General features: G+C 44.8%; 1 protein-coding gene across 1 annotated transcript in view; it reads right to left on the reverse strand.

Moving 5' to 3' along the window:
• IFT57 (intraflagellar transport 57) overlaps positions 1 to 26079 on the reverse strand; it is a 174370-nt gene that overhangs the window by 87547 nt on the left and 60744 nt on the right. Inside the window, exons 3-6 of the mRNA XM_085610183.1 lie at positions 20766 to 20884; positions 17201 to 17291; positions 15997 to 16068; positions 10622 to 10744 (exon numbers count right to left, since the gene is read on the reverse strand). Of these exons, the coding sequence (XP_085466309.1) occupies positions 10622 to 10744; positions 15997 to 16068; positions 17201 to 17291; positions 20766 to 20884 (405 nt within the window). The remainder of the gene's footprint in view (positions 1 to 10621; positions 10745 to 15996; positions 16069 to 17200; positions 17292 to 20765; positions 20885 to 26079) is intronic.

Raw genomic sequence — 26079 nt, forward strand, 5'->3', positions numbered from 1 at the left:
TGAACACACTCCATAAGTTACCATAAAGTCATGTGTGACGGCTCCAAAGTGTCGATTGTAAGATCCTGATAAGATACTCAGATGCTGAAGTTATCCCTATAACATTTTATCACAATACTACCAAGGTGTTCTTACGCCACTAGGTCATTGCTTCGTCCAATATAGAACTACAAACAAGCATTTGCAATGCAATAGGTCTCGCATTTGTCAGAGTTAGCGTTATTGGCGTTGCAAATGACAATGTCTTTTAGCTATGTGTTTTGGTTTGGAGTGTAGTGGATGTATGAACAGAGACACAGCTGCAGCACTGCCTAGGTGACTTAGAATGAGGAATTACCGACAGGACCAGAGGAGCAGCTAGCGGCACTGTCTAGAGGACTTAAAATTTGGAATTACCACTGTTACCAGAGCCACAGCTGCAGCACTGCCTAGAGAACCAAGCATGAGGAATTACCATTGCGACCACAGAAGCAGCTAGCAGCACTGTCTAGAGTACTAAGAATGAGGAATTTCCACTGGGAACAGAGACAAAGCTGAAGCACGGTCCAGAGGACTTAGAATGGAGGCATTACTGATAGGACCAAAGCAGCAGCTGCAGCACTGTGTAGAGGACTTAGATTGATACATTTCTGATGAGACCAGAGAAGCATCTAGCAGCACAGCCTAGAGGACTTAGAATGAGGAATTACCACTGGGAACATGGACACAGCAGCAGCACTGCCTTGAGGACGTAGAATAAAGACTTACAGATGAGACCAGAAAGGCAGCTAGTAGCACTGTCTAGAGGACTTAGAATGAGGAACTATCACTGGGAACAGAGACACAGCTGCCACATTTCTGACCAGATAAAGAACAATATTTACAGCCCTGTTTACAGAACAGAGCAACGGAGCACAGAGCAAGTGAAACATAATTAATGCTAAAAACAAAAGATTGGGTGAAAGGGAGCTAGTGAGTAAAGGCTAATTTCTTACATTCTACCGTTATGACTGCTCAACTCGATCATCAGTGACCCAGACTCTGTAGATCATAAGTGAAAGCTAAGATGCACAGGGCAGAACACAAGGCGAAATGGTGGGTGGGAGGGGAAAGCAGTATCACTGGTCAGATGATCGTATTTGCAACATTTCCAGAACACGAGGCAGGCAATCGGAAAAATAAGTGCGCGAAACAAACTGAAATAGACAAAAGTAAAATGAGTCCTGTAACCGGGCCAGTCGTTACGGGAGGGAGCGACTGACCAAAACGAAGGACAAATGGGCACGATTTACCATTCAAAAGGAAGGACTTTAGAAAGGCACCAGGAACAACCAAATGACAAGCGATGGGCCAGCTTGAAGCCCATGTACTGAATACACCATGCCTCGCAGAACAGCGCATGCGCCCTGCTAGGCATGACCTAAAAAGTAGAGTTTATTCCTGAAAAGGTCCTCAGTTGAGGTTAATGACTAGACAAGGATGTGTTGTGTGTGGCAGGACCATGAACAATAGCACTAAGGCTTGCAAAATGTAAGCAACGTTATATCACAGTGTCTTGGTCCCTTGACACCAGAGTTTATATTTGGCTAAAACAAAAACGACTTTATCATTCAAATCAGTGCTGGAATTGAAAAATATTTACTCTGGAAATCCATAAATTGGGGGTCAAGGTCTGACAAAGGAAATGGGGTGGAGTCACAAGGCGCAGAGTTTGAAAAGCGGAGTCTGAGTCAATTTATACATTAAAAAAAAAAATCATCTGCCCGAAGACATTGGCAACAGAGTCAAACGTGACAGTAAATCTGTTCTAGTCTACTTAATTGGTCACAGAGAGGCTGCATTTTGCCGAGATCTTTGTGTGCCCATCAATTTTGAGGGGGTTATAATGTCTACAGGTATGGACCCTTTGAGATTCCTACATCGCATACCACTCATTGTGTTACGCAAAACATACTGTACGTTTATTTTCACACTTCTATAATTAATGGTGTCTCTATGTCTGATGTAAAGCACTGATAACCTACACTGGGATGAGTAGTGCTATAAAAGAATTAAATAAAAAATATAGCAGGTATAATTTAAATTACCCCAGTATTGGAACTTTCATAGATTCTCATGCTTTGTATCATTCCCCGTCGTCGGAATGGGAGCCTCGGTAAATAAAAAATATATCATAACCATAGAAACAAAAGAGAAAATAGGCTTAGGCCTCATCTCATTTTGTAGCATATCACCCTCTTTGTGTAAAAGAGCCCCAACTTTTGCCAGGACCAATCAGCACAGCCTCACCCTTTGGAACCTTCCTGAGAGAGCTCAGAGCCTCAGATTTTTCTACCGCATGTTGTGCTAGGGAGTCTCCACTGAGCTCTGCTCAGTTTTCTCAACTTTTCTTTCAGAAATTTACATTTTAACATCTATAGTGACATTATGTCAGAAAAGGAAAAGAAAGCCTTATTCAGGCCCTGTGCTTCTTGTGGAAAGAAGAGACTTTTCATTGAGGATAAGCATGAGAGTTGTATTTACTGCTTATACCCTGAACACAAGGCCACAGACTGCAAGATTTGTCGGACTCTATCTACTAAGACTTTGCGGGTCGACTGCTGACATGGCTGCAAAAGCTGAAGACCAGGAAGGAGGTTCTCTCTTCAGATGAGGAAGATTCGATTTCTGGCACTTCCTCCAGGAGATCAAAGAAGAGTCATCTCCCTCCATCTCTGCAGAACCCCCTGTCAAAGCCCCTCACGGGATCTCTGAAAGGTCTGAGGAGGCTGGTCCCATGAAATCTCCTCACGGAAGTGAAAAGGAGAGGCAGGGACAGGCTGCTGGTGTGGACACAGCCTCTAGGGATAAAAAGGAGGTTTCTATATCTTCTCCTCCGTCCCAGAAGGAAAAGCCTGCTAAGAAACACTCTGCAGGAACTCCACAGATGGCTCCTGTGAAGAAATAGCGTCCGTCGACGGTGATTAAAGCAGGTACGTCGACGACGATTTCCACTGTAAAAACTGTTTCCTTGGTTTCGTCGACGGGACCGTCGACGATGTCTGCTCCTGTTTCATCGTCTACGATAGCTTCATTATCGTCGTCGACGACTGTTTCCATGAAGCTCCTGTCGATGGCAGTTTCGACGACGAAGACCACGACGACGATGACAACGACGGCGACGTCGTCGTCGATGCTGATGACGACGAGCTAGTCGACGAGTCCATCGACAGTTGTCCCGTCGACGATGAAGAAAGCTCCGTCGACGAGCTTGCCGTCGACGAAGAAAAAGGCTCCTTCGACGATCCTACCGTCGACGACGATTCAAGCATCGTCGACGACCTTATTGTCGACGACGATTCACACTCCGTCGACGAAGACTACCGTGCCGTCGACGATTTCGTCGACGCTTGGGATTCCTTCAACGACGACTCCGTCGACAGGACCGTCAACAGGTCAAATTTCTGTTTTTTCAATACAGAGGTTGAAAATTACACCTGAGATGACATCACCTAGGCGAGTTACGCCTTTACCACCATCTATGCTGCTAGATGAGTCGGAGGAGGAGGATGAGGTTGAGCAGTATGGGGATGCCTACAGTCCCTCAGATCTGCATGTAAAGCTGCAAGAGACTGATACTGAGGATTATTATGGGCAAGATGAGCAGGAGGAACAACAATATGTTCAGCAGGAAGTACGTCCTCGCACTTTGAGACAGGACATGATAGCTATACCAGTTGCTCTGGTTACGGACTTGCAGATGATGTTGCAGGACTACAGAGCTCGATTTTCATCACACCCTGACGTTCAACCAGTGCATCCATCTACATCAGTGGTTCCGCGAGGGCCGTCAGTGGACTTGCCACCTCCCCCTAAAAATATACCACGTACCTCACCAGTGGTGGTACCAGTAGTGGTTCCTCAGACTTCGTATCCGGAACCTACCAATGAAGATACACAGGATGTTGATACAGATGAAGAGGATGAGGTGCACGTGGTCCCACTAACTGATCCAGGGGATCCGGATGTGGACCTTGATGATACTGGAATGCAAGATCCGGATGCTACAGCGCGGGACACGAACGTGTCGCCTCCGGCAGATATTGGGGGGTTCCATAATCTTATGGAGCGTGCATCCAAAAGATTTGGTCTGCCTCTCACAGTGGAACAGTCGGACGGTTTTCTATATGATTTTAAGGCACAATACAAGAAGTCCGTCAGGTCAATTCCCATCATTGAGCATGTGTGGGATGAGGGAATCAAGATTATGCAGAACCCGGCCACTGTCATCCCGGTTCCTCCCCGGCTGGAGAAGAAATACAAGGCCCCTGAGGGCAGTCTTGCATGTCTTCTGGGACAACCAAAGCCTGACTCTGTGATATCTCAGGCCGCACAGAGCAAGTCCAAGAATCCTTCAACACCTTTGACTACGCCTCCGGATAAGGATGGCAGGCGGCTGGACAATGTAGGGAAGAGATTTTCCACCATGGCCAGTTTATTGGTTCGGGCAGCAAATTCATTAGCCATTCTAGGCAGGTACGACCGCCAAATGTGGTGCGACATGGAGCCGTTTATTGATCTACTACCAGACTCTAATCAGGAGGAGGCCAAGCAAGTCCTCATGGAAGGAGAGAGATGTTCCTCTGAGATCATTGACTGTGCTATGGACATAGCCTCTACCGCTTTCAGGGCTTTGGCAGGGTCAACGGTCTTGCGCCGTCAAGGCTGGTTAAGGGCAACCTGGTTCCGTCAGGAGGTCCAAAATAAGATCCTGGACCTTCCATTTGACGGGGAAATGCTTTTTGGCAAGCATGTCGATGAGGCCCTGCAGAGCATCAAGAAGGACACGGACACAGCAAAGTCCTTGGGATCCTTAAATTATCGGAAGGGTCCATTCAGAGGAGCTCGTGGAAGAGGGTTCACTTCTTACAGAGGCAACCAGCGTCAGTATTCAACGCAGTCAGGACAATCATACAAGGCTCAGTACTCAAACCAACGCCAAGGTCAATCGGCGTCTTTCTCTCGTCGGTCCCAGAGAGGACGTCAGAATCGTCAGGGACGAGGCAATGCCAAGAGGCAATAGCGGCCTCCTGGCTCTGACTACTGTTCCTCCCCTACCAAAGACACCGGTTGGGGGCAGGATCTCCTATTGTCTGGACAGCTGGGTCCTTATAACATCGGACCGGTGGGTTTTGAATATTGTTCAGAGTGGCCATACGTTGGAATTCCAAGATCTTCCTCCAACGAGAGCTCCGGACGCCCGTCCCTCAAAACATCTCCGACTGTTACATCTTGAAGCCCACCAACTATTCATCAAGGGGGCAATAGAACCGGTGCCTCTTTCACAGAGGGGCATGGGTTTCTATTCCAGGTTCTTCCTGGTTCGGAAGACGGCAGATACGTGGCGTCCTATACTAGACCTAAGGGAGCTCAACACCTATCTCATCAAGCTCTCCTTCAGGATGGTCACTCTCCAGGATATTCTCCGTCTACTGAATCCGGGCGATTTTTTGGCGTCCCTGGATTTAGAGGATGCGTACTTCCACGTTCCAATCCACCCAGCTCACAGGCAATATCTACGCTTCACAGTAGGCAAGAGCCATTTCCAGTTCAAAGTGCTTCCGTTTGGCCTTCGGTCTGCACCTCGGATATTCACGAAGATGCTGGCACCAGTCGCTGCTTTTCTCAGAAAGCAATCCCTAGAAGTGTTCCCATACTTGGACGACTGGCTCGTCAAGGCTTCATCGCTCAAGGCAACTTCTCAAGCGGTTTTAACTTGCATTCAATTGTTCGCCCACTTGGGTCTTCAGCTCAACAGGTTCAAGTCGGTGCTGATACCCTCCAGGTCGCAAAGATTCCTTGGAGCTATTCTGGACACGACACTATGCACCGCTCGTCCGTCGGAGGAGCGTCAACGCAAGCTGATCACCTCCGCTCGTCAAGTGCTGCAGAGGAAATATTTGTCGGTTCGCCTGTACAAGTCCTTACTCGGATCGATATCATCCTGCATACCATTAATACCACATTGCAGGCTTCATATGTGTCCTCTGCAGGAGGAGTTAGACAAACAATGGCGCCAGACAGAAGGGTCATTCAACGACAAGGTGTGGGTAACACCAGGTATGCGCAAGGCTTGCGAGTGGTGGCTGGTAAAGGAGAACATCGCAGTAGGATTAACATTCCGGACTCCACCGTCTCCTATGGTGGTGACCACAGATGCCTCCTTAGAAGGCTGGGGAGCGGTACTCCAGGAGCTTCAAATCAGCGGTCACTGGAGTCCAGCACAGAGCCTAAACCACATCAACCTCTTGGAGCTGATGGCCATTCGCTTAGCCTTGCTGGTGTTCCTTCCCAGAATTCAGAATCGTGCAGTGCTGGTCCGGACGGACAATACGACGGCCATGCACTACATCAACAAGCAAGGGGGAACAAGATCGCGAACACTGTCCAAGGAAGCTCAGACGATCTGGGATTCTGCAATTTCTCACAAGATCAACCTACAAGCCGAGCACCTAGCAGGATGCCTCAACATCACGGCGGATGCTCTGAGTCGTCAGACGGAAGTGACTCACGAGTGGGAATTAGACCAAGCCACGCTGGAGGAGTGTTCGAGGTATGGGGTACTCCGACCATAGACCTCTTTGCGTCCCCGGAGAACGCCAAATGTCGGTTTTACGCAAGCAAGGTTCCCCATCGAGGATCTCTGGGGAATGCCCTTTCGATTGCTTGGTTCGGCGCATTTTGCTACGCTTTTCCTCCCATTCCCCTCATTCCTCGAGATCTCAGGAAGGTCAAGGCGGAACCGTGCAAGATGATTCTCATTGCTCCAGCGTGGGCCCGGCAGTTCTGGTTCACGGAACTCCTGCTTCTCTCCCAGGATCGCCCAATTCGCTTGCCGCTGATTCCATCTCTGTTGTCGTGGGATCAGGGACAGCTGCTCCATCCAGATCCGAAGTCACTACACTTGACAGCGTGGCTCCTGAATACAGAAAATTCCGTCATCTGAATCTCTCCAGGGAGTGCAGGGATGTTTTGTCTCAGGCGCGGGCGCCAAGCACTAATAAGACATACAGGGCAAAATGGAAGAGGTTTTGTCTGTGGTGCCAGAGGAATAAACTCCATCCTTATAAATCCCTGCCACATCAGGTTTTACCTTACATCCTGTCGCTGGCTAAATCAGGTCTGGCGCACTCTTCTGTCAAGGTACATCTAGCTGCCATATCGCGTTTTCGACGAAAGACATCGGGGCCATCTCTATGGTCCGCGAGGATTGTAAAACAGTTCCTTAAAGGGTTGTTTCGGATGTATCCTCCGGTCCGAGCACCTCCACTGATCTGGCAACTCAACCTAGTACTGGCTCAGCTCATGAAAGCTCCCTTTGAGCCAATTCACAGGGCGGACTTGAAGTTCCTCTCTTGGAAGCTAGCCCTCCTCTTAGCGTTGACATCGGCTAGGAGGGTTAGTGAACTCCAGGCTCTGTCCATAGTGGAGCCATTTCTTCAGTTCAAAAAGGATGTGCTAATATTGAGAACCAACCCAAAATTCATCCCGAATGAACCCTTGATTTTGAATTCCTTTTTTCCACGTCCTTCTACCCAGGCGGAACGAACATTGCATTCTTTGGATGTCCAGAGATGTCTGAAATTCTATCTCGAGCGCACACGATCTTTCAGGAAGTCTACACAGTTATTTGTTTCCTACAGTGCACCACGGAAGGGATTGCCTCTCGCTAAGAGTGGCATTTCCCGCTGGATCTCCAGTGCAATTCAATTCTGTCATCAGGCTGCGGGCAAACCTTTGGACAGAAGGTCCCGTGCTCATTCTACAAGAGCGATGGCGTCTTCAGTGGCTCTTTTTGCCGGAGTTGCTATCAAAGACATTTGCAGGGCAGCAACGTGGAGCAGTGTACACACCTTCACGAAACACTACTGCCTGGAGTCGGTAGGACGAGATGACGCTGCTGTTGGTCAAGCAGTCCTCCGGAATCTTTTTCATTGAGAGGTGAGCTTTCCCTACAATCCCTCCATCCTGGTAAGCACATTTGGTTCAGTGATGATTGTTTTTTCTTGATTACCATGTACTAGTTTTTACTGTAAATTGAGATGGTTATGTAAGGCCAAGTGTCTACCAAAATGTGCTTTTGTGATTTACTGCTAACTATTCTGATACAAAGCATGAGAATCTATGAAAGTTCCAATACTGGGGTAAGAAAACAAGTTACTTACCTGTAACTTTGGTTCCCCAGTATTGGTAACTTTCATAGATTCTCGTGCGCCCACCCACCTCCCCGGGGAAAGCTCTGCCGGTTCACTGAGGTAGTGGCTGTTTGCACAACGGCTACGAAAATCTGAGGCTCTGAGCTCTCTCAGGAAGGTTTCAAAGGGTGAGGCTGTGCTGATTGGTCCTGGCAAAAGTTTGGGCTCTTTTACACAAAGAGGGTGATATGCTACAAAATGAGATGAGGCCTAAGCCTATTTTCTCTTTTGTTTCTATGGTTATGATATATTTTTTATTTACCGAGGCTCCCATTCCGACGACGGGGAATGATACAAAGCATGAGAATCTATGAAAGTTACCAATACTGGGGAACCAAAGTTACAGGTAAGTAACTTGTTTTCTTACATTACTTGTGTAATTACTCATACATACACACACACACACCTTTCATTTTACAGTTCATTCACATTTCTTACATGGGCTGTTGAACAAAGTCAAAAACCGTCCTCTGACTCATAGTTTGCCTAAAGGTCTTGTAAAGTGATAAGCTGTGTGCCTTTGCTTCCTTTCACTGCATTGCCGTCTAGGTGTTAGGCTCCAGGCCCAGTGGTACTCGAACAAAAGAAAAGCTTGTGGGCATTTAATTCAGGTCTTTGTTTTAGGCTAAATTGGAAGGGGGGGGGAAAGAAAGCACCCTGACACCTGCAGGTTGCTGCTCTGAAAGTACGTGTTTATGTGTGGTGCAAACAAACACACAACTACAAAGCAAATCAGTGTCTGTCAGCTTATACCTAAATGCGTGGCTCTGTTTGCTCGTGAGTGTGTTTCTGCGTGTGAAGCACGGCTGCATGTATCTCTTGACTCTTGGTATTTGTTTTATGCCTCTGTCTGTGTTCGCCTTGTTTGTTGTACCACTCAAGCACTGACCCCATTGATGTTCCTATTCTTGTGGGGTAACATTTTTTTTTCATTTCTTAATCTATGCCTGCTGTCAGGCTCATTAAAATATTGACAAATACCAGAATTGTGCTGATGAACTGAAACATTAATGTTTATTTTTTATAAATATAGATACTCCAAATAAAATGCAAATTATTTGTACAGGAATGTAGCATTGCTGTTTTGAAAATCAAATGGACCACTTAACTTAGCTTAGCAACAGGTGCTCATGGGTGGTCTATCGATTGTAGAACGTTTCTGCAGTGTTCCAGTTCCAGCAGCTATTTCTGGGCCTAGAGAAATATGCTGAGGTTGTCCTAATGCCATCTTCTGATACCTGGACACAGGTCAGCAGCGCCTGCACATTGTCTGCACTAAAAACATCACTGGCCAATGTCAATAAACATCTTCGGTTCGTTTGTTTATTACATAGTTGGCGGATCGGCCGTTCGGTACATACAGAGAAGGTCCTAACATACAATGGTTGGACCATGTGAGATATGAATGGAAGATGTTTATTGACATTGGCCAGTGATGTTTTTACAATCTCCACAGAATACACAGGGAGAACTATTGTATTGAATATGAGAACTGATTTTTGAGCGCGTCGAGTGATACACTGCGAAACCTGACAGTTGTCTATTTGGGCTCAGTTGTCTTTCTGGTGCTCCATTCAATGTTTATGCCTTGAAAAAGTCTTAGAAAAAGACGAAACACGTGTCGGCTGGCAAGTTGTATGCTGGGAAACTTTTATTCCTCTATGACTCAAATAAAGACTGCTGAATAGCAAGAGGACCGTCTGTTTCTTCTGGAGAATTGTCTTGAATGATCTCATTGAACTGTGTTTGCCTGTGACGAAGAATTATATACTTCGTAAGAATCTCAATAACATTTAACAGTGTGCTGTTTGTGCCTGTGTTTTTTGTGAAATTTGGTTGCACACCCAGGTGTGCTGTTAACACCTTTTGGTAGTAGGTGTTTTGGGCCATTCGAGCACCCGTATAGTGATATTTTAAAAGAAATAACGATAATCCCCTATATATTATAGATCTTATCATTATAAGACAATTGTATACTCAGTGAAGGTGCGGACATTTTCCTTTTTAGGAAACACTACTACCTGTGTTGTTTGTGTCACACATAATGAGGATACCCTGCATAGTCTATTGCACTTGTCAACGATGTTGGTTGCAGCCGATCGGCTGCTGTTTAGCATCGTTTTTACTGAGAATTCCTAGCCAGAGGATGGGGAAAATTCACCCACGTGAAGATGGGATTTGCAACGATTGAACAGTAGCGTTTGCTGCAATGCCATGCGCAACCCCGTGGCTGACACCCTTTCAATGGACCTTAAACACAATTGTGTATTTAGAGGGTGTTGTAGCTCTACTGGATATCATCAGTTCCAACAGAAAAGTACACGACTAGGCTTTAAACCACAAATACCTAATATCGGGCAGTATTAGTATGCAAATGATTACAGAGGAGGTTACATTAAATAGATTACCTTGTTGTCGGTTTTAATTGTAACTTTCAGTTGAGGAAGAACGCGTTCGACTTCCAAATTCCACTCAGCTGCATCGGTGGTAGATTCTAAAATGTCCTCTTGTTTTACAGATGCACCAAACTCCTGCATTGAGACACAATGAAAACCGATCAGTATGAGTTAACGATAATCAGGTGTTTGTTCGCCTGGTAAATAACTAATGGATGCAAACATGGTACCTGATGGAGTGTTCTTTACTCTGAGGATAGCTGCCATTCTCAATTAACCTGCAATAAGTAGTTAAGTGGGCACCTCCTGCCCGACTAACGAGAACATACAACGGAAGTCGGAATCCAAAATATTTGCGAAAGTCTGCACAATGGTTTCATGAATGCTATGGGGGTGAATCGAATCTCAAGATGGGACCAGCATGTCACTGGTTTGACCTCTTTGATAATGTTCACACTGCAGCATTAGGAACAATTTTCAATAAAAAAAAAACACAGCCTAAGGCCCATGCTTTATTCACCACAGCTTCTGCCTTTTCGTTTCTAATCAATCATAAAATTAGACCAATGCATGCTTCCATAAAGCACGGTGCACAGGTGCATTTTTGAAAGTCTAAGAATGTATCTAAAATACTGAAAAAAGTTGACTAATAAAAACGTATTATGCTAAATGATTGCATTCCAAGGCTAGCCTTTGCAGGTTGAAAGAGAAGTGCTTTTCATTGAATGCAAGCTAACTTGGAAAGGCCGCGAGCTCTATAAACTAGTCAAATCTCACACTAGCTGCTGCCACCTTGCCTCTGGCTCCATCTAAACAGATCTTTCTGACTGTGTCAAGTTGGTGAGAACAGAAAGAAACGAAGCATCAGAACGTCCAATTGCGTCTCCAAATAACACTGCATGTTGAAACTTGTCACTCACCAGATGTAACTAATTTAGATAAAATGTAAATCTTGTCTGTGTATCAAGGAACTTAGAGGCTAACACTCTGATGATACTCTGTGGGTTAAATTCCTGCCCCAGCGCAAACGCAAGCCTGTGTAGGAGTCCGAATGCTGTGTTATAATGGCACTCCGATGCCTTCCCATGACACAATTCTATCCATTATTTTTACCATTACATTATACTTATTTACTAATTAAGTGCATTTATATAAATAATTCGCTTAAATAATGTAACTTAATATTATATTCCATGGGCTTTCATTTAAGTACCTAACTCCATTATTTTCTATGGGGAGTGTTGCGATACCAGTGGTTGTCCATGTGTTGTAATAGACTTACTCCAGCTCTGACTGGAGTACTTTTACTACTATTTGGGATCCCATTTTGGCTGTAGTTACTATAGAAGTGCGGATTGTGAATAGCTATGGGCTTACTCTTTTGTGTGGGTTGACATCCCTATCTAAAGCCCCATCTAAAGCCCCATCTAAAGCCCTCCCTAAACCCCTCCTTACTCCTCCGTTAACCCTTCCCTTTATTTGTAACAACCACTCTGTCCTTCCCACATTTACTACTACATTGACTCTGCACTTCGGTTTGTTAATAGCATTCTGCGGTGTGTTTGTAGCACTATAAAACATACTTAAAAATACAGTTAATGAATAGGTTCCATGAGGAGGATGGGAAGTGACAAATGCTGCAGAGAACACTTTGGTCATAGGAATTATACTGTTCCGATCTGTGCGTCAAGTGTAAGGTGAATAGCGTATGTGTAGTATTCAGTATGTTATTATCTTATATCTATGTATATGATGTAGGGGTTGGAGTCTTGTTGCCTCTTTTTTCGAGACATGCATCAGAGCCATTAGGGTTCCATTGTGACAAACACTTGTGTCCATGGCGACAATGGGCCGTGTATTTGCCACTGAGTCTACATATACTATGGAGCTGCAGCGGGAACACCTACACTCTGCTCTTCAGTAAATTCCCACAGGTGGGTGTATATTGTCAAACGAGCCCATCTATCATCAAATGGGGTTCTCTCAACCTGAGCCAGCTGGTCAGCCTTTCTAACGCTCTTACCTCTCCAGGCTTCTTCTGCCTTTGCTATATCATTGAAAAAGTCTCATATTCATATTTGTAGTGTTTCAATATACATCTGTTGCCTACAGACAGCAAAGCCAAGTTTCCCAGGTCCATTTACGACAAGCTGCTCTAGTCCAGGTTTTTTCATTGAATTGTGGAAGTTGTAGTCATGATTATTCTGTTATAATACCAGGACTACAAGTTCCAGGGTTCACTGAAAAAGCATGGACTTGAGCAGCTCAACAAATTGGAACCTTGGAAACCTGGAAGCTATGTGCAGTCAGTAATATCCTCAGTCAAATAACCTTCATTCGGTTTGTAATATACAACCATAAAATATGACATAAAACAATAAATACACAAAACAATACACAACACAAGGTAAAAGGATAAAATACAATTAAATTGATAGATCAAATACAGTCCGCATTCGTATCAGGTATAGCTTTCCAGGTCCTCACAACACTCTTTACAAAGCTTACCACTGCAAAACAGACGCGTGAAGTTCGAAATGATAGTAGATAAAGCAGGGCAGGCTGACACTGTTTCGAATTTAAAACAAATTCCTTCAACAAATGCGCTCTAGAGGATTTATAAAACTTACAGAAGACTGAAAGGAAACAGGCTTTTTGCAGGCTTACCCCAACTTTACGCCTCCATGTATGACTACTAGAAACTGGTGTAATGACACTGAAATGCCCTGAGCCCTGCTAAACAGGACTTTGGGTATATGCTCTGACCCTTAAGATGACGTCTGTTTAACTGGCTTGTCCCCAATTGGCATAGCCCAACTTACTTGGCCCTAGTATATGGCACCAGGGGTACTCATGGTCTATAAGTTAGTGTCCCCTGCATCACTTGTTGTGCCACCCTGAGTGAGACAAGGTAAAGCATGGCTGCCAGTCTGCCACTGGAAGACCAGTTTAAAACTGCTAACTCAACTTTGCCATTTAAAGTAATGTGCTTCACTCCTATGTCAGGCCTAACGAGCCCTATGGCAGGGTGCTATACGGTAAAAGGTAGAACATTGACTTTTACATGCTCAGGCAGTAAAAATTCTAAATTGTTGCTTTTCCTGTTGAAAGGCCCGTAGCCCCTTTGGTAACAACACAGTTACAGTCTGGCACCCCAGCCCGGCTAACCTATGAATGGGACTACTATGGTCGGTACTGTTTAGTATAAAAGAATCGGTGCATAAAATCTGATTTAATGATTACATCAAATTTAATGTCAATGGTTGGCAAAGTGCAACTTTAGAAGCTACCTCTTTAGTTGCTCTAGGTTTCCAGTGCCTGTTTACTGACGTGCACGGTGCTTGTCCTGCAGACAGCTTCTGCGCCCTTGGGGAGACGTGCTAACAACTCACAGGAATAGATACAACAGAGAAATGCATGGGCGAGAGGAGTTACCTCACTCCTGCAGGAAGCCACATGGGTGTTAGCCCAAAACGCAAGCTTCAAAGGCGAAGCCGCTATTAAAAGGCAAATGGGTAACACTTAAGAGAGGGACTCTATTGCTTAGGGAGATATGCTGGTACTGGGGACAGGAGAGCAGAAGCCAGTTTTCAAACTAGTTTTTCAATGGACACGGAGCCCTTTGGTAGCTACACCTCTGGGGCTGGGCAAAGGAGCTCTGAGTGTTGAGAGAGGGGTCGCGCCATTTTGGGACTGGTCAGAATGGTGCATCCTGGAATAGCCAGATTCCACACTTCCGGAAAGTGGTCATCAGGAGGAAGGGAACCTGGGAGCCCATTGGCTATGAACCGCATCCTACCCTGAAGATAAATAGGGCACCCCTGGCACCCAGAACTCAGACCTCGACCGACTTGGAGGTAGGACCAAAGAAGGACTGTCCTGCTGCACTGAGGGGCCAGCGAAGAGAGGCTGCATCTATTATTATTATTATTATTATTATTATTATTATTATTATCTGTTCTTATATAGCGCTCAACTCACCCTTGGGCATCTTGGCGCTTGCATTGGGAACCCGTCCTGGTTTTTCCCTGTGAGATAACCCGTACTGGGCATCCCCAAGGTGAAAGCCAGGCATCCCGCCGCGGGGGGGCCGTTGTGGAGATTAAGCAAGCTTGTTGCCCAGAGCTGCATAGTGTGAACTCGTGCTACGAAGACTGCATCCGCTGCACTGGCAGGGCCGACCTCAAAGAGCTCGGCTGTGCAGCAATGAATAAAATAATTACCAGAGAAGGTTTGTCAGAGGGCCACTCTCCAATCAGTATTGTGGGGAGAGCAGGCAGGTCGCAGTGTATATCTGGCAGAAGTCGAGCCCACTTCAGCCGTTGTCAAGCACCCACCTCTGGCTCCGGTTGTCCGGTCGATTACCGCAGAGCCTGTGGGAGACTGCCACTAGAGCCCTCCTGCAGCTCGGCTCGCACTCGGCTGGTGTGAGGCACCCTGGTATAGGCTGCACGCCTTTTGGGGTAACCATCTTGTCAAGCAGAGGTAGACCAGGGTTTTCTGGGTCTGTAGGCCAGGGGGACCCAGAGGAAGACTCACCCCAGTCCGCTGGATTGGACTCAGCACTCAGAGGTAGGAAAGGGTAGGGCACCGTCAGCCTCGATGCAAGCCCCTCGTGATTGTGTCAGCAGCCTCGCTGTGCGCCCACCTGCCGAAAGGACTGCTGCAGTGAGTGGAGGAGGTGATTGCCAGCGTCCTTACAGCATTCTGGTGCAGATTGTGGCAAAGATGGCGGAGGACAGTTAATTTTCTTGGGCACCCCCAGGGAGCTTTTAGGGAGTACGCCCTCCATCTTCAGCGGCTAGCCACGCTCCCCTACATAGCTTTCTTGTGCCCTGTATTTTAGAAATAACTGGAGTAGAATCTTTTTCTGCTTTCTCAGGCACAGGATACAGGCTAAAAGAATGTGTATGTGCTTTAGGGGTTAAATTCCATGTTATGCACAGCATCTTCCATTCAACTCTACTTTACTCATCAGACAGTTGATCTTTTACACTGGATTACTACAAGTTCTTAATATCATAAGCAGGATAGGCAGACTCATAGAACTCAAAAGTTTATTACAGAGCAGCAGTTTCAGGTCAACCAGATTAAAAACTTGACCGTTAGTCCCTAAAACAGCAACATCTTTCATCTGCATTGCATACAGAGCCTTCATGAGCAAGCTGCTTCTTAATACAGAAAATCTCCCAACAACCACCTTTCTGTGTCACTAAACAAGTGTAGAAAATTCACTGCTTCAACACAGCATAGGTGGTGACAACATCGTAAGCGTCTTGGCTTCAGGCATTTGGAACTCACTACCCCAAACAAACCAAGACCATGAACCACACATGAACTTCTTCAATACTTCAAACCACTCAATTAAAAAAGCTTAGTTCACTTACTGATTTGTGTGTTTGTGCTTTTAAAACATTCAGGTCAATGTAATTTTCATCATCATTGTCTGTGTCTTCTCCCTTAAAAATAAAATAAAATGTTTCTTTTAAATGAATGTCAAGTGAACAACAGATGTACACATTTTGAAACAGAAGTTTCTAGTTACCGACTTGTAATAATGGCGTGCATCAGGTGACTGCACATTGCCTTTTCACACTCTCAATGGCTAGTCATTTCTTCAGGGAGAGAGCCTTTTGAAGGCTTCTAATGCTGCATGGCAAATTGATTTAAAACCTTAATTCCTTGAATACAGTACGGTGTGTACTGTGGCTCTTCATTATCAAGATGATGTTATCATATCATAGCGACAGAGTGAAATAGAGCTGGAGTATACGAATGTGCTAAGAGAGCATGAGCGAGCTCGATGGTGAGGCAGAAAGTGAAGTGGAGGAGGAAGTGGACAGATGGTTAGGTAGAGCTTGAGAGTAAGGCGGAGCTGGAGAATAAGGCGGAGGTGGAGGGGCAGATACAGTTTGAGAGACAGATTCAGAGATGGAAATATTAAGAGGCCAAGACTTTATAATTGTCCCACTTTTTCTCTTCTTTCTGAAATTCAGAGGGATATGGAGAGAGGAAGAAGGAGACGGAGGGATAAAAAAAGAAGTGGAGAAATTGAGAGAAAGTGAGAAACCTAATGAGTTAGAAACAGTGATAGGGAAAATGGAAAGAGTGAGACACAAATTGAGATTGAGAGTGAACGATAAAGAAAGCATGTGAAAGATTTAGGAATGTCGAGGAAAGACCAAAGCGATACCGAGAGAGATGGTTATTCTACACATGTCCCTCTGGGTGAAGTGCGTTACTTCTAGCTTGCGTAAAAATCTGAGGCCCTAGACTTACAAATGTGGTGACATCTTCCAGATCTTTCGAGGCCTGCGCAGGTCAATCAGTATGTGCACTGCAGTCGGCATGAAGGGCCAGGAAGTGGACTGCTCACTGCAGAAACGTGGTGATCTGAAAGCCAAGAGTTCAAACTACTGCAAAGCACTGGCAGCCTTCCATCCTTCCAAGGTCAGAACACTTAGTGCCAATAAAGGAGGTCATATTAACAACCGTTGTTGTTGTCTGCAGTGCTTATAAACATCAGAAGCGTAGCAAGAAGCACATATACATAATAATTATGATTTTACTGACACTTTATCATTCACTTACCCCTAGGTCACCTTCCACTTTGTCAAGCATCAACTCTGCATCATCCTCCATTATGGTTTCTTCTTCCAGTTCTTCTGCGGGGTAGGATGGCCTGAAAGAGGCACATTTTCAGAAATAATTAAAACGTGGTTTGAAAATAGTACCTAACTTTAAGAAGCTGGAACTAAAGAGCTGCTGATGCCTTTCTGCGGAACAATGTGCAGCCTTTGCCAGGGGATTCTTTATTCGTTTATTGATACTAATCTTAGATATTCAAGGTAAGTGCTTGCGGGGAGGGTGGGGATGGGCGTTGGTACCAGTTCAAAGTGTCCGGTGGCTTCTGCAGCCTTGCTTGACACATGCCCGGAGGGAGGGTCCTTCTTTGAGTTTCAGTGCCAGAGCCATGGTGTTGAGCTGAGAGGGCGTTGAGAGGCTGCTGTTTATTGTGGGAGAAGCAAGGTTTGTATTTCAGGAAGGTTATGTCTGATTAATTCAGTCTCACCCAGTGGCATCCACCATTTTGTGCTAATGATGTGAGCTCAGTCTCAATAGCTGCCTCCATTACTGTGAGTGGTTCCAGCGTAAAAAACATGTACTCATTTGAAAAGTTAGCAATTTGCAGCTATCATAATGCTCTCGGAATGCTACGTTATTCGCAAATGCACGCACAATTAAGGAAGCAAAATTGATGATTATTTTGTACACAAAATATCCTAAAAATGTTTTTGTTTTTTTTTAATTTTCGAGCTACGTTTGTGCAAAGTTAAATACCATTTCTCTGAGGCATCATTCATACCAATAATAACAAAAAAATAATTACTAATGGAAAATCAAAACCATCCAACACAACAAGGAAATAAGTTATAGGCCAGATTCTTAAAGACACTCAAAAAAGTGCATATGCAGACATAGGTCATTGCCTTGGTACAGATTTAAAAGCTTCAGGAACTCACCAGAGTTTCTAGAAGGCTTGAAAACCACTCACGCTGCAAACGTTTGGGAATTCCATTTTCAAACTCACCTCACATTTTTACACGACAGAAAATGATTTCCAGTTTGGGGAGGGACTTGAGAGGAGTTAGTGGTCCCCTTCCTGTCTACTTCCAGCCTCTTTATGAAGATTTGTGGTGACTGATAGGAATTGTGTCAGTTTCTAAGGGCCTTCATAAGTAAACAGCACATATTTTATTATATTTGCGTGTGCCACTTCAGACTTCAATAATTATTCCAAAACATGCACACACACAACAACCACTACTTCCTCTTCCTCAGACAGGACCAAGATCCTGACTAATTCGTTATAATTTTAAAATACTTTAAATTAGTGTCAATCATTTCTCCAATAGGGGTTGAATAAAAGAGCTTTCCAGAGGGCAATCTTCCATTTTCATCATGTATTATATATTAGCATGTGTACAGTGCTTACTACCTCATGTTTGGGTGGAAAAATCTAAATGCCCCCTACCACATTAAGGTGGGTGCAATATCTCGGGCTAGTCTTGCTGATTCCATGCATTGTTTTCTCCAGACAAGGTAAAATCTTCATTCTTCCAGATTTAACCTTTCTGATTTGGGGGACTGAGCAATGGGTCGAGTAGAGGAACTATTGCTGTTTTTTTTTTCCAAGTGATAATGTTTTTCTTTTTTAGGAAACCAGCTAGTTTATGGAAACATCTATTGTATTATATTAGTACTAAGTTTATATAACAAATGAGAATGTGTGGGGTCTAGCTGAATATTTAAGGGAGAAAATGTTCGGTATACAAAATACTAAAAGTATGAACAATGCAATACCAATAACAGACTGGCAATCGAAACAGAAATTAAATCATTGGATAGTTCGTCCATAATAAGAAGTGAGTTCATATTCACAAAAAACATTTTGGCCAGAGATCTTAGCCTATATTTTCTGCACAGAGATCTCCTCAGACATAAGTAACTTTCTCCTTATGTGGAGCAGTGTGAGCGCCAGGTAGGAAGGGACGGGGGTGCTTGTTGTCCTGCTCTCACACACTCTTTTATTTTCAACTCACGTCTAATCCGTATCCTGCGGTTTGTGCTTGGGCCCATTTGGTCCTCGGTGCAAGTTGTTCTGCACAAAATATCAGGAAGGGGACGTGCAAGTAAAAAAAAAAAAAAAAAACAAACGAGCGCGTTTTCCCTGAAGTGGGCGCCGCGCTCCGAATTAAAGTAATAAAACCAAAAAAACAAGCATTTGCAATGCAATAGGACTCGCATTTACGCAAGACCTATTGCATTGCAAACGGGAGGGCGGGCAACAAGGCATGCACGGGGGAGGGGACGGGTGAGAGGGGGCCAGTAGCCATGGAAGGGCACAAATGACGACATGGCACTCATAAGGAGGGACTAACAAGCCTACAACCAACAGGAAGGCAGCATTTAAGACACAAGCCAATGAAAGAGATGGGCGGAGAGTTGGCGGAGCTTCCACAAAGCTTCCACGCTGTACTGAATACTGCATGTCTCGCAAAGCAAGCAGAAGATGTGCTGCAACGCTAGGATCGACCTAAAAATGCAGACTTTGACTTGATCAACAATCTGTATATCTTATTTTTGATAGGGAGGCTGTGTCAGTAAATCACTCCTGACCCAACTTACCAAGGACTCCTGTGCCACAGTGAGTAACCTGTGGGCGAGGGGCCATCCCGGTCTTGTGCCTCTCACTAGTTTAAACCAGGATAAGTATGTTGGCCAAAAGCTGTTTTTAGTCAAGACTGTTGCATGGCCAGAAATGTTTGCCTGGAGTCCACACAATGAGACACAGGCAGGGATGTGGATGCCAGTCCCAGCAGTTGTCCTCACAGTCATCAGTCACATTCTGGTGCCACCCAGCACCTACCCAGCACCTTTATAGCAGTAGCTTCATAATACACAGCTTTACTTAGAGGCAAGGGGTTGTGTGCCTCTCACTTTAATGGACTGAACTTCTGTTTGGTCAATGTCTGTCAAGCAGGCTCATGTTCCACAGTTCCATATCATCTCAAGGAACCCAGACTTTGTGTGTTGATCAAGGTGGGGGAGGGTGTACTCCAGGCACTTCCAGATTCCCTAATCTGTGTTATCAAAACTCTTTCTTGAGAGTCCCAGAACCACTGCCTCTCCTTGTTTTGCCCATCCTCTAAGGTCCCAGGAGCACCTTCACCGATCAGCTGGTGGATGCCAGACTCCACTTCAGTCTCAGTCCTCCTTCAAATGAATGCTTTTGAGTGCCATAGCGCATCATGCAGTGCCATTCCCCAGCACAATAACAACGTTGGGAAATATCAGAAGCACTGACATCTAAGAATTTTTCCAACACCCACTCCTACATATATTTCCATTTTCTCTCTTTGTGTAACAATTGCCAAAACCACTAATTGAGCAGCATAGTGTTACTCCCACATTATAGTTTATATGCACTTTAAAATCACAACAAACAAAATCACACACTGGAGGGCAAGCCAGGACACAGTTACACGCATTGTTCTGCAGTGCTTGAAATACTACATAAAATGATACTAATATGAACAAGATTTCCGATAACATAACCGATTTACTTACACAATATATAAAGTAAGAGTCGTACCTGTTCCAGCTGAAATGTATATGCTTCAACGCTTCTTCTGCTAAGCAATCAAGAACATAGCATACTTGTTCTCCATAGCCTGCCTTTAACTTTGAAGGAGGAAAATCAACAGCCACACCCTAAAACATTAAACAAAAGTTACATTTTCTATCATTTGTTCTAGTTTTTTGAGCTGGTGTTTGTTTTGTAAACATTTTATTTTGAAAAGGCTAGTTAGTTTGGCCAAAAGAAGGCAATAACCAAAAGCAGGTTCCATACTTTAAAAAACATACAGCAGATTAGAAAGTTCACTGTGTTCACTCTTAAGGTTAAATTGTTGCTTACCCCCAAACTAAAAGTGAGCTAGAAAACAGACAAAAGGATGTACACATGTATTTTGTGGTTCCAAATCCTGTTTTTTGCTAAATTACTGGGTTTGCAACTGAAAAATTACATCTTTGCTATTCAATCAATCAATCAATCAATCAATCAATCAATCAATATAAGCTTTATTTCGATACAAAAAATATCTTAAAAGCTATACAATCCCAAATAAACAATTACAGTACTCCTAAATACATTTTTTAGGTACAATGTACAATAAAACAATTGGTTAAAAGAGACATTTAAAAACAGGATCATTAGAAGAATTTAAAATTTGTATATACATTGTACCTGTAAAAGGAAAAGTGCTTGTGCTAAAAAGCAAGCGCCACTTGAGCGCTTAAGTTATTTAGGAATTAATGCTCAAGTTTCTTGCTCTAATACTCCATGCCCATCTAAGAAATTTGGCTGTTGCACAGGCATGGAAGTCCCTTGAGTCAGATCTTAAAATGCGTAATGCTACTTGGTGACTGCGGGTACCTAACTCCCTGCAAAGTGATTTCAGCCAACGCCCCCTTGGTACTTTATAGGCTGGGCAAGCGAACATAAAGTGTGGGATTGACTCTATGGCAGCCTCACAGCTTGGGCAGGAGGGGAGAGTTTGGTGTGGTGGCTTCCACTGCGCAGTGAATTCTCGCAAAGGGAGGATACCTACCCTGAACTTGAAATACAAAGCTCTGTCATATGGTTTTTGTATTAGGTCCAGGTAGGGTTCAAAGTGCATTATGTGCTTGTGCTGCATAAATTCCTCTGTTAACCTTCCAACTCTAGGGTTAAGGAGGTCATTCATAGTAACCCACCGCCAGTACGCCTTCTTAATTTCGACCTTTGGTGGGGAGGTTCTATTGATCCAAGCCTCTTTGAGGCCGAGATCATATAGAAGCTTTTTCACACCTTTTAACCAGTCAATCTTGTGCCACCCATCCATGTCCATTACCTCTCTAAGCCCTGCAGCATAATTGGCTAATTCAGGTGTCTGCCACAAGCGGGCCCACAGCAAGAGAGGACGTAATCTTGCTATGTCTCCAAGCGAGTGGCAGCCAAGATCATATAAAAGGGGCTTAGTGGGTGTCCTCTGGGGGAGCATCAATAGATCCTTCAGGAATTTGTTTTCTGATCTGCAGATTTGGTCTGTATTGGATAGACCCCACAGTTCGGCACCATAAAGTGCCGAACTTACAGCTCTAGCCTTATAGATTGTTAGGGCGGGGGCAATTGGTTTATTTAGTGAAGAACGATGTTCTTTAAGAATTGCCCCACCACCCTTTTATGGCTCAAGAGCATTTTCTGCACATGCGATATCCAAAGCATGGAATCAGAAATACGAATTCCCAAATAATCGAATGTAGCAACCCTCTCCAGCGGTACACTGTTGAGTGAAGGAGGGTTCCTAAGTGTTTTAGGTGGATTTAGAATTAGGAACTTTGTTTTCTGGGTATTGATGGACAGCCCTCTGGTGTTACAAAACTGGCTGAAGCTATTTAGAAGAGTCTGCAGGCCCTTTGGGGTTTTTGAAATAAGGAGGGTATCGTCCGCGAACAGGAGAGTAGGGCTTTTTTTCCCCGCCAGGGCTGGGGCATCAGATGGTATTTGCTGTAGGTGCTCAACCACCCCATTAACATACAAAGAGAATAGGGTGGGAGCTAGCACACAGCCCTGGCGGACTCCTCTGTTCACCGGTATCCGTGCTGTTATTTGCCCTTGTGAACCCCATCTTATTTGGGCATAATTGTCCCCATGCAGACAAATTAGCATATTAAGGATGTACCTGGGCACCCCCTTTTCGGACAGGACTTGCCACAGGCGCTCACGAGGGACCAGGTCAAAGGCAGTCTTTAAATCAATGAACGCAAGGTAAAGACTGCCTTTGCCTAGCTTGACCACCTTCCAATATAGGAGTAATAGCCTGAACGCCTGTTCAATGGTTCCTGTACCCGCTCTAAAGCCAGCTTGATAGTCGGAAAGGATCCTATTTTCGTCAGCCCATGCAAGGATCCTCTCTAGCAATACCCTACCAACTACTTTCTGGGTTGAATCGATCAAGCTTATCAGGCGGTAGTTGGCAGGGTCATCCCTACCCCCCTTTTTGAAAAAAGGCACAACTTCTGCTCCTTTCCAGGAGTCTGGGATGGAACAACCGCGGTCAATAGCATTAATTAAAAGTGCAATAAGTTTGGCCCATTTCGCCGAATCTGCTCGGAAGAGGTCCCCTGGCAGACCATCAGGTCCTGCTGCCTTGGCCGGGACTATTCGCTGGATAGCAGCTTCAAACCCCAGATCGGAAAAAGGTTCTGTGTTTGGTTCCTGGCCCGGAGCCCAAGAATCGATAGTTAGGCCATCTAAGGTGATTTCCTGTGGACCAGAGTATAGGTTCAGAAAATGGTCATACCATCTCTTGCTCAAGATGTTATTCGTTATTAGCTCACTGTCGGGGCGAAACTTTTTCCTGACCAGATTCCAGAAAAGGCTAGCATCCTTCCCTATGCTGGCTGCTTCCAATGCTTGCCAGTGCTGTTCCTCCCACTCTCTCTTCACTTTAAGGACTGTCAGGTTGTAGTCCTTTCTAGCAGTCTGGATCCTGTCAGGGGACTTGCCTTTAACGGCCATGATTAGGGCAGAATTTTTCCGTCTGCAAGTCCTCGTGTACCATGGGTTGGTGGTGTTCCTACTCAAGGTACATGGTTTGCTGCCCGTAGTTGTACAAAATAAGGATACCAGAGTATTGACCAAACCCTCATAGATTGAAAATACCTTCTGAGTACCATCTAAATCTATAATGATCTCTTGTAGGTCACTCAGAGCCTCTGTCAGGGTCTCCCTTATAGCAGATAATTTCCCCTCATCCATTGCTACCTTTTGCCATTTAGGGATTTAGCGACAAGGACAGCAAATTATGGTCGCTATCGGTAGTAGGTATAACCTCCATGTCTATTAGATGTCCTCGGTGGCGAGAGGTTCAAATGTGCAATTGAAATCTCCCGCCACCAGGATGTTAGATTCAGGGGGGCAACGAGAAAGTTCTGCTTCCAAACAGCTGATTATTGGAGACTGGACTCCACCTATTGTACCACGTACATAGATGTTGAAAATTTCTAGAGACCTCCCTCCTTTATTGTCCCTAAGGGTCAGTCTTAGAAGGTCTGGACAGTTGCACTCAGTTATTTGTATCGTGCAATCCAGTATAAAGCTAACCCCAAATAAGGAGGCCACCAGATGGCCGCCCCTTTCCTGATACTGGTAATACTGCAGGAATAAAATAGGAAGCAAAGCCAACTTTATGGTGGGGAATCATACTCCAGGTCTCTTGGAAGATACAAATGGTGTAGTTGTCAATAAGTTTGTTCCAATCAGGTATGGCTAGATTCTTAGACAGACCGGCTATGTTCCAAGAGATAATTTTAAGATTGGGAATGCTATCTCTGGGACACCCTTGTTCACCAATACTTGTATCTATATGCAGGGAATGTTGTTTACTAATAGGTGTATGAGGTAGTTCAATGACAGATGGTAACGCCTGGTTAAATAAACTAGGCCGTACAATAGGTGCATTAGGATGTTTGGCCAAAGTAGCACACTCCTGAATTATATTGTTCCCAAGAGAGCTTTGTGCAACTGGAGATAGTCAGTCATTTTTGTCTAGTTGCGACTCCCTGGATGATGTGTGTTTGGGAGCTGTGGCCCTCATGTTTGTATTAGAATCGAGTGGGGTAGATCTAAATTGGATATAGGATAAACCAGGGGCAGAGGTCCTATATTCTAAAGCTAATAGGTCCTCGGCCAACTGGGGGGGAAGTCAAAGTGATTTCTATTGTGTCTAGTCGGAGGTCATGAGAGGAGTGCCTTTTAACCTTAGCAATATCTTCTCTTATCAGCGACCGGCACCCTCTAACATGACAGATCCAATGGATGACACTTATTCTTAAGAGAATCCTCGGGTTCATGGCCCAAATATTTTGCGACATTAACCATAAACACTGGCTGCCTCTTACATGTGGTGGCAGGTCCGGGGATGTGTGGGTCGGATGCGATTGGAGTTGGCAGTAGAGGTCTAGCTCTTGGGGTTGCGAGATGGATATCGCTATTATTCTGTGTAGCTCTAGCTTGCCTTCTAGCTTTGGTCAGCAGAGATGTCGCATTTTGCCCTGCCGGTGAGTGAGGGGGAACAGTAGATGTGAGTCTGGCATGCACGGGAGTAGATTTATCTGCAATAATAGTATTATCTTGTATCGGTACAGGTAGGGGAGGAGCATCTCGAGGTATGTGGGCCATATGTTGGAGAGATAGTGTCCTGACGGTGGCTGTTAAGTCTAGAACTGAAGATTTAAGATCCCTCACCTGAGCTACAAGTGAGTTTATAATTGACATCAACATCCGGCCACTTGCATTATGGTCTATTTCACTATTTATTTGAGAAAGACAGAGTGCTTCTAATGGAGCCTGGGTGGCCTGATCGTCGGGTGGGGTTATTTCCTCAGCCAGAGCAGTATAGCGATTAGTGCAAACTATAACAGAAGGCTCTAGATGACTCATTTCTGGCTGTGCCAAAGAGGGAAGGGGGGCTTGATCGGGCGAGATGATGGTCAACCCTGCACTAGATTGACTAAGTGTTATATTACTACTTCCAGTAGCCGAATTTATACTTGACGTTTTACAAAACATCTTGGGTATGCAAACTGGCGGTGGTAGTTTGTTAACTTCTAGACTTTGGATGGAATCTGCCGCTAGTATACCCTCGCACTCATCAACTAGTGTTTCGATTCGATCCATAACATGTTCGCTAAGCATTCTCTTACTTTTATTAGATTTCTTGGATTTTCTGGCCCCCTGGCCTACATTTACAGCATTCGGTCCCCCCACTCCCCCTGTTCCCTCCATAAGTTTCCTCTTGCCCATTATGAGGCCACAAAGGGAATGTTTGTGGACAGTATAAACAGTACCTTTGTGGGCAGTC

The sequence above is a fragment of the Triturus cristatus genome, chromosome 6 (genome assembly GCF_964204655.1).
Source record: "Triturus cristatus chromosome 6, aTriCri1.1, whole genome shotgun sequence".
NCBI lineage: Eukaryota > Metazoa > Chordata > Amphibia > Caudata > Salamandridae > Triturus > Triturus cristatus.